At 34.0% G+C, this 9779-nt stretch overlaps 1 protein-coding gene across 1 annotated transcript; it reads left to right on the top strand.

Annotated features, from left to right (window-relative positions):
• Positions 1-1904: 1904 nt before the first annotated feature.
• On the top strand, positions 1905-8026 carry LOC112139324 (GTPase IMAP family member 8). Its single transcript, XM_024262076.2, has 7 exons — positions 1905-1975; positions 2290-2353; positions 3143-3856; positions 4079-4801; positions 4885-5018; positions 5093-5765; positions 5841-8026. The coding sequence occupies exons 2-7, from the start codon at positions 2329-2331 to the stop codon at positions 6023-6025; spliced, it is 2454 nt and encodes an 817-aa protein (XP_024117844.2). The 5' UTR covers positions 1905-1975; positions 2290-2328; the 3' UTR covers positions 6026-8026.
• Positions 8027-9779: the final 1753 nt, after the last annotated feature.

The following is a 9779-nucleotide window of genomic DNA, read 5'->3' as shown; positions in this document are numbered from 1 at the left end:
CACAACCCGATAGGGGGCGCCCAAGATACCATAAAAAAATAATAAAAATCTCTTGTTGCAAGTGGATTCACATTTATTCGGTTACATTAGGATTCTTATTTCAACATATACTAATATTTTATGCATCTATGATGGTAATCAATATAATGAACTTACCGAAGATTTTAAATGTTATTCTTTCATGTTTCCAGTATCTGAATCATGGATTTGAAACATGTTTTTGTAGTTGTCAGATAATTGTTATACTCTTAGGCACCACTAGGGGTCATTTTAGTCTGATTAATCAAATCAAAAACAAAACGACAGAAAAATATAAAAGTTCCTGTAGCCTTAAATATTTTGAAATGATTGTGAAGCTCTGACTTCTTATTCATTGTTTATTCAGATGATTAAATGAGCCAAACAGAACAGACTCCGTTTTTGTTCAATGTTTTAACCAGTGCAGCTTTATACAACAAACCCTGAACTTGAATGAACAAAATTTTAAAGACTCAGTTTGCAGCAAAGGTAATCTGTCTTTTAGTCTTACAAGAAGCTGAAGGTTATTTTTTCTTTATGTACATAAGTCTTGTGATCTCAGCTCCAGACGATGAAACAATTGGTCATAATGCTATAAACATTAAGATGTTCGTTAATTCTGATAACTTTTAAAAATAGTGTATGATAGTAATAAAATTGTAATGATGCTGGACCTTTATATAAATGTTTAGAGACCAGACTGTATTAAACTGCGTCTTCTTTATCCGTGTTTGTCTCTCAGACGTTCTGCATACAGGCAAATAAGATACCACAAGTAACTGACTCCCCCTAGTGGTTGGAAGACAGTAACACTATACATCACATTTATGATTCTTTGTAACAAATGGCAATTTTGGTAATTAGGTTTAAAAAAAAGTTACGCTACTGATGAATGGAGCTTGTAAAATGCTAAAATGGTTATGCTAATAGCAATGTACAAGAATATACAATATTCTAATGTGTATGTTTAAATGTTTTTTTTAATTAAATGGGAAGTAAAAATACAAATTATCTATATTCTATAGATTTACCTAATACTCAAACTAATTAATAACAATTTATTTTTAGTTCCACTCATACCTTAAGAAGCAGTACTACAAAAAAGAAACAATCAACATCATAATAGCCAAAATATAAAAACTTTGACAAAAATCTTTTTTTTCCAGGGAACAATCGTGTTTGAAATGATTCCAGTTAATGTTGATAGGAGGTTCTTATCTTAAATCATTGAAGTCATGCTGAACAGTAGTACCAACCTTTAACCACCAGAAGCAGAGTGGTCTTGTCACAAGGACATTTCAGCACATAGTCATGTAGGACGGGAACCAAACCTGGAATCTTCCAATCAGGGGTCAACCATACTATAGTTTCTGAGTTATCTACTTCTATTTCTAGACATTGAAATTGTTTACATTTGTTCTCATGTTACTAAATCACTATTCCTCCTTAACAATAATTAAATAATAATAATGATTAATGTTAGTGTTTCATGATTGCTGGACATGCGTTTTTATTCAACAAGTGAACACTTAGAGACCAGCTTTCATAGTAATAATGGAATGGAATTAATATTTTTATAACCTCTGTTAATTACGTAATACCCTACGCTAATTGGTTGAATATGTTTTCTTCATTGTTAAACTGACAATTGTATTAACTGAGTGAGACTTCAACAGTGGATTACTAGGATCCTGTACAATAAAATGATTTGATTTTTGGTGTAGTAGTACTTTATGAAGTAGACATACCACATAGGACAGTACTATAAAGGCATTGTGCTCTACTAAATAGAGCAAAAGGTGTTGTAATATATTAATTATTAATGGAACACATAAAATCCAGTGATGGTGGACATTGGACCACGGAAATGCTGGCGGTGGCTCACCTGAGAGCATTCAGACAGTAAAGGAAAGTTCCTCAGCATAACACTTCATTTTTCATTCGTACGCCCTTCAAGGTGAGTAAAACTAAATTATATTGTATAACCATTGACGTGACGGTCTATGTGTATAAACTAAGTAGGGGTTGATTTCATGATTTAGAAAAAAAAAAGCTGTAGCCTTAAAAAAATCTTCACTAAGCTAAAAGATAAGGCTGGAACTTTTTCCTATTACATAAACATATTCTAAATTTTATGGAAAACTCAGAATTTGTATCAAACTCTTCCCAATTTTTCCTTTTTTTTTTTTTAAATTGTTTGAAGAATATTCCATGAGAACATTTGGAAATGTGTGGGAAGACACTAAATGATTTCCTTTACTTTTGATTCAGACTTGTTTCAGGTGGATTTCATTGGACCTAGTTAAAGTTATGGCTGACGCAGTTCCAAAGTCTGGTGAGTGATGTTTACACAATCATGGAGATTCATAAAAAGCGTTATATAAAGCTCAGTTATTACTTTGGAAGGATTTATAGATGTCTGGTATACTGGCAGTAGATACATTCACTTCCTACCATCAGGATTAGGGTTTACTTCAATGTCATTTTATTCTAAACTAAATTGTCATATTATGATTTTAAAACTTGTAATAAATATACAGGTGAATACTTTAATGTCTTCAGAGGAACTCTTTGGAAATTAAAAGAAACTTTAAGTAGTTAATGCAATTAATAAAACCTTTGATCATCTTCATCATCTTCTTTCTCAGAATCCTTATAAATTATTGTGTTCTCATTAACTTTTAATTCATGGAGATGGATATAAAAACTTTAAAATAATATAAGTAAAATAAAAAAATTGATTAGAAAGAAGTCTAGAATAAATCTCTTGACTCTACTGAAAAAGTGATTTGGAAAACAAGTGAACAATGACTTTTTAATCCACTTCTTGTTTGATTTTATTTGATTTCCTCCAGAAGCTTGAAGAACAGTTTGTGATTTTCTGGATCCAACAAAATGAAATAAAATTTTTGTTTTGATTCCAACAACCAAACAACTGATTGTCTGTTTTATCTATAGCTTTCTGAGATCACATCTATTGTTGGCTATTCCCCAAAATACTGTTTGATTGTTTTTACAAAAAAACAAAATGTATACCAAGCAACATGATGTTTAAATGAAATAGTTCTTACTTTAATACTTGATTTAGTCTTTTTTTTTTCTTTTTTTCATGTTTTTCTTGTAGGGAAATGTGGTTCCTGTCCAGAGTTAAGGATTGTTTTAATCGGGGGAAGAGGAGAAAATGGAAGTAAAAGTTCTACTGGAAACTTGATACTCGGTCAAAATGTTTTTGACACCAGTGGTAGAACTGCTCAAAGTACAGCGAGACAGAGAGAGGTTCACGGCAGACTAGTGACTGTGGTTGATACTCCAGGATGGTGGTGGGGATATCCACGAGAAGACACTCCAGAACTGGACCAGATAGAAATCCAGAACAGTGTCCATCTTTGTCCTCCAGGTCCTCACGCCTTTCTTCTGGTCATTCCTGTTGAGTTGAATTTTCCTCTGATTTTCAAATCATCTCTGAAAGAACACTTGGAACTTTTTAATGCAGATTTGCTCAAACACACAATTGTGCTGTTCACTGCGTTTTCCTCATACAAAGAGGAAAACATTCAACATTATGTCAAAGTAAACCCATCAGTTCAGCAGATTCTTCAACTATGTGGAAACAGAAAACATTTTCTTCATATCAGTGACAGCGCTGACAGAACCCAAGTCTTGGAGCTGTTCAGGAAAATTGAAGAACTGGTTACAAACAACCTCAACAATCCTTACTCAGTGGATGAAACTCAAGGAATTATTTTGACACAAAAACTTCAAAGTTTTGTAGAAAATGCATCAAGAAGACGCAACAAAGTGCAGAAAAAAAGACAGAATCTCAGAGCTCTGATTGAAGGTATGTTACAAACTTCTTCATTCTTCATTTTAAAAAGCAATTATGATATTTTTGTCTTAATCAGTTTATAATGGTAGGTCCAAATATTTTTGGACCTACCATTATAAAAATGTCACATGCAGAAAAAAATGATTAAACATTTTCTAACTATAATATTTTCAGATTTGGCTTGTAACAATTCATATGAGGTTTCTGATGTTTTTATTATTTCATTGTCTACAGATGTCAAAGACTTACCTGATCATTTAAAGTTGGTCATAGTTGGTCATGAGTGGTCGGGCAAGAGTTCAGCAGGAAATATTATTCTAGGAAAAGATGCATTTGAAGTGAATAAAAACTGGGATAGTCCAAGAACAACACAATGTGAAATAGGTCACAGTGTGTTTGCAGACAGACGACTTACAGTTGTAGATTCTCCCGGCTGGTTTTACATCCTCACCCTTCAGGACACCAGTGAGATGGACAAACTAGAAATAGAGAATAGTTTGTATATGTGTCCTCCAGGACCACATGCAGTTCTCCTTGTGGTTGTTCTTGGAACTGCAATTAATGCAACGTACCAGAGATCAGTTCAGGATCACATGAGTCTGTTTGGAGATGATGTTTGGAAGCACACAATCATTCTGTTTACATTGAGTGACTTTCTTGGAGTGAAGACTGTAGAGGAGAGGATAGAGAGTGATGAAGGGCTGCAGTGGCTGGTGAACAAATGTGAGAACAGATATCATGTCCTGAACAACCTGGAGCCCAATAATAGAGAACAAGTAAAGGTTCTCCTGGAGAAGATTGAGGAGATGTGGGCAGAAAATGATGATCCTTATTATGAAGTCGACCAGAGAAGAGCAGCAGAAATGGAGACTCTGAGAGAGGATGCAGACAAAAGAGCCAAAAAGATGAAGAAGATCATTGAAAGACAGTCAAGAGTACTGAAAGAAATCTTTAAAGGTGAAGTCAAATCATGAGTCTTCATTGATACATTTAAAGAATATTTAAAGTTTGTGATTAAATGTATTTTCTGTTTATTACAGAGGAGAGACAGTCACTCAGTGAGATCAGAGTTGTTCTGTTGGGTCAGAAAGGATCAGGAAAAAGTGCTGCAGGAAATCGGATTCTGTTCATGGAAAAACTTGAAGAAGGATTTCACACAGCTGGTATTAAGAAGGTATCCGATGATTTTATCTTTAAAGTTTTAACAATCCCAAAGTTGTTCAATCTTAATTGTATTTGTCTGTGCAGGACAATGAAGATCAAAGAGTTTCTGTGAAACATCAAGGACATTTTGATGGAGTTAAAGTCTCAGTTGTTGAGGCTCCAGGCTGGTACAAAGACACAAAAGCTCCTGACTGGCTCAAACATGAAGTTCATCGTAGTGTTTCCATGTGTGATCCGGGGCCTCACACTTTTCTCCTGGTTGTTCCTGTTTGTAAATCATTCACTGACAAAGATCTCAGAGATTTTGTTGATCTCCTGAAGCCCTTCACTTTGAAAGTGTGGGCACACTGCATGGTTCTGTTCACATGGGGAGAATGGCTCGGTAAACACTCAATAGAGGATCACATTGTCAGAGAAGGAAAAGCTCTTGATGAGTTGTTGACACAGTGTGATAACAGATACCATGTTTTCTGCTGGGAAGATTCTGATAATCCTGCACCAGTTAAAGATCTGCTGCAAAAAGTTATTGACATCTCAACACGAAACAGGGGATGTTTCTCACATGAAGACAAACAAAAAAAGGCAAAAATTTTATCCCGGCAAAAAAAACAATCAACCCTGACAGAAGAGGAGTGGAAGAAGAGAGAACAGATGCTGATTGACAGAATGATGAGAGTTTTAGCGAATGAACCAGAAGAAACAGGAATACAACCTGTGAAGGTGGCACAAAGCATGGATGATACTGTAATTCCTGACAGTGAGTTTAATCTTGTTAAATAAATGAATTGAGAATGAGCTCTGCAGTTTGTGACAACAATTTGATCTTTTTCAGTGAGTGGAGATGCTACTTCTGAATATGGGAGCATCTCAGGACTTCGAAGAGGACACAGAAATGTTTCTGAATGGTTGAAACAACGTACCAGATTCTCTGACGTTACCTCTGGGATCAGCAGCGCTTCTTCAACAGCAACTCTTGTGGAGGAGTTTCATGAAAATCTCTCATTGGAACAAGATTAGCTGAACATCGATCCACTTCCAGAAAAGAAAGAAATCACTGCAACTTTCAGAGCTTTTTAAAACACGACAAATATTCAGTGCAGACATTCATTTTAAACCACACAGACACAGAACTGAAACTAAAATACAGAACAGAGGAAACTTTAAAATGATAAGGATGTTGGTTTCTTACATTCATTGATACAATTACTAAAGATTTACTTTTTTAAAACACTTATTAGTCTTTTAACACCTTTCAAATAGCTAAACATCTTTTTACATTTAATATTTGTTTTCTTTTGGTCTTTGATTTTTTTAATCATATATTTAAGTGGTAACTTTCTGTTGTATAATATTCCTCACGTTTTTTTCTTTTTTTTATATTTTATTTTTTCATGGAAAGTTGTATTACATTATAATTTATTGTGCACGCTTGTCCACATCTTATACCTTACAATGCAGATCATTACAATAAGAGAAAAAAAAACACAAAGACTAGCATTAAAGTTTAAAGATTGCACAATCCAAAAGTTAGTTTATAAAGTTAAACTCTGACCAGGTTGGTTTGACATATTCTGTCCATTTTGACCATACTTGATTGAACTGATCTGTCCGTATTTGAATTTAAAATGAGAGTTTCTCCATCGTGTAAATACTATTGATAATTGTGATCCATGCCTTTATTGTTGGTGGTTCCCTGTTGAGCCATCTTTTAGTAATTGCTTTTTTACTCGCTGCCAGCAGGATGTATACAAGTTTTTGTCTGATGGGCTAAGACCTTCATGAGTCCAGTTACAAAGAAAATGGGAAATCAATCATAAACACATTCTTTAGGTGTTTGTACATTTCTAACCAATAATTTTGAACAACTGAACAGCTCCAAAATACATGTAAATTATTTGCTCCACTGCTTCCACATCACCAACATTCATCTACATTATTTTGATGTTTCTTCTGTACAGGGGTGATAAAAAATCTTGTGACATTTTTCCAGCAGAATTCACACCATGAGTTTGAACAGGTGGTGGTCCACTGCACATGGAATATCCTTTCCCAACTTTCTTGAGTGATTGATAAACTTCCTTCTTTTTCCCATTTTTTCTTTATGTAACATGTGTTATGCCTTCCACTCTGTATCATGCCATTGTATAGCTTAGAAATGACTTTGGTTGGTGATTTTGTTTTTATTAATGACATAAATATTTGTTTAAAAAAAACATGGTCTTCTATAAGAATTTTAGTGTTATGGTTGAAGTAGTGCCTGAGTTGTAAATACCTGAAAAAGTCCACTTGGTCAAGATTATGTTTTTCCTTAAGAGTGTCAAAAGCAAGAAGTGCCTCCTTGTGGACAAATGAGAAGTAGTCTGTCAACCGCTTACTGATCCAGTTCAGGAATCTATTGTCTTGTCTGTTTGGAATAAATTCAGAATCTTAAACACACCGTGTCAATATCTTTGAATAATCCTCCGGATGAAAGTTTTTCTCTGTTTTTCTTCTTTCTCTGATCCACTGACTAAGTGGTTCAATACATAAAGTAAAGAGGAGTAGAGAGATACAGCATCCCTGTCTTGTTCCTCTCTCTAAAAGAAAAGATTCTGTGAGATCTCCATTTATCTTAATCCTTTCTACAGGTTTTTTATAGAGTCCAGAGATTATTTTGATTATGCATTTATGAAAACCAAATTTATCAAGCACTTTATAGAGGAAGGACCATCTCACTGAATCAAATGCTTTTTCTGCATCCAAACTTATCACTAGACTCTCCAGTTTTTGTAGTGAAATCTGTTCCAGAATGTGTAGAACTCTTCTAATGTTGTCCTGTGTTTGCCTTTGTTTAATAAACCCTGTCTGGTCCTGGTGGATTAAATTTGGTAAAACTGTTTCTAATCTTTTTGATATGATAGAAGTGAAGAGTTTGTAGTCTATATTTAACACACTAATTGGGCGATAGCTGCTACATTCTACTCGGTCCTTTCCCTGTTTTAGGATGACAGAGATAATAGCTTCATTCCATGAAGGAGGAATTGTTTTCTCTTCCATAACCCAGTTAAAAGTTTTCAATAATGCGGTTTTTAAATAGTTTTGCATTGTTTTGTACCATTCTGGACCAAACCATCTACTCCTGCCATCTTTCTGTTTTTTAACCTTTTAATTGTTTGCAGAATTTCTTCTTTTGTTATAGCAGAAAGAAGAGGCTTATTTTGTTTGACAGTGACGAGGGTAGATCTAATTTTGGAAGAAAGTAATCTATTTCTTTTTGATTATCAATGAAAGGTTGGGAATATAGGGTTTTATAGTAAGTTAAAAATTTTTGTTGTATAATTTTCCGATCTTGTTCTATTTTATTATTTAGAGGGTTCTTTATTTTATTTATGGTTCTTTCTGCTTGTTGTTTTCTTAGTTTATAGGAAAGAAGTTTTAATGATTTTCCTCCCTCGTCATAATATTGTTGTTTATTCAAAAGAATGTTTTTCTGAATTGCAGCTGAATTTATTTAATCTATTTCTTTTTTCAGTTTTGATATTTCGACTTTAATCTCCTCTTTTAAACTTCTTTTACTTCTTTTATGCATCCTCTTCTTTTACAGCCGTCTCTTTAATATTTGAGTCATTTAAAATGTTTGTGTTTAATCTCCAGAGGGTATGTCTGTTCTCCTATGAGAAGGTTCATGTTAACCGGGTTATGATCAGACAAACTATTGTCCTCAATTGTACAACTTTTGATCCTAAAAATTTCCTTTTTAAACATGAAAATGTAATCAAGTCAGGAGTACATCTTGTGAGCATGGGAGAAGTGAGTATATTCTCTTTTAGTTGGATTCATGTTCCTCCATACGTCTACTATTCCTAGCTCCACCATGAGCTCCACAGTTCTTATCCTAATTTTTCTAGTGTCCCCTTTTTCCATTTGAAGAGTCCAGAGATGCATTTGAAGTAATATTAAAGTCACCTCCACATACTAAGGTTCCTTGACTTTTTGTTGTCATCAATTCTATGATTCATTTGTAGAGAGACCAGTCACTCCCAGGTGGAAATCAGCCGCTCCAGCTGATGGTGTTTTTGATTCAGTCAAACAGTTTCTTTCGATCACTATCCGATGTTGTTTCAGTTTCAAACTCTTCCCCTTTTAAAAAACATTGTCCAAAAGGTTAGCTCATACTCTTTAAGGGACTATATTCCTCACACATTTGGTTTTCTGGGGAACTCTCTCACAGCACGGCTATCCCTTCAGTGTACCAACTGGAAGTTTCACCTCCTCCAGTTTCTCAATGGTTTTACCTTTAAATCTTTTAAATCTTTTCTGCATTATGCTCGTCTTCTACAAAGTGACTCATGAACAGACATGCATTGATTATTCCCTTATTTAGGGGTATTGGGATTTTTATTTTAACTTAGACTAATATTTTATGTATCTCTGATGGTAATTAATATACTGAACTTACTGAAGATTTTAAATGTTATTCTTTCATGTTTCCAGTATCTGAATCATGGATTTGAAACATGTTTTTGTAGATGTCAGATGAATGTAATACTCTTAAGCACCACTAGGGGACATTGTAATCTGATTAATCAAATCAAAAACAAAAGGACGGAAAATTCTGAAAGTTCCTTTAGCCTTAAATATATTGAAATGATTCTGAAGCTCTGACTTCTTATTCATTGTTTATTCAGATGATTAAATGAACCAAACAGAACAGACTCCGTTTTTGTTCAAAGTTTCAACCAGTGCAACTTTATACAACAAACTCAAAACTTAAATAAACAAAATGTTTAAG

This window comes from Oryzias melastigma, unplaced genomic scaffold (assembly GCF_002922805.2).
Source record: "Oryzias melastigma strain HK-1 unplaced genomic scaffold, ASM292280v2 sc00467, whole genome shotgun sequence".
Classification (NCBI taxonomy): Eukaryota; Metazoa; Chordata; class Actinopteri; order Beloniformes; family Adrianichthyidae; genus Oryzias; species Oryzias melastigma.
Note: the sequence above shows the minus strand (reverse complement) of the source record. Positions and strands in the feature narration are given on the sequence as shown.

Bases quoted from the DNA above. Each gene is read 5' to 3' on its own strand.
- LOC112139324 (XM_024262076.2), top strand. From the start codon at position 2,329: ATGGCTGACGCAGTTCCAAAGTCTG. The intron at 3,857-4,078 runs GTATGTTACAAA...CATTGTCTACAG, and splicing joins TCTCAGAGCTCTGATTGAAG to ATGTCAAAGACTTACCTGAT. The intron at 5,766-5,840 runs GTGAGTTTAATC...GATCTTTTTCAG, and splicing joins TGATACTGTAATTCCTGACA to TGAGTGGAGATGCTACTTCT.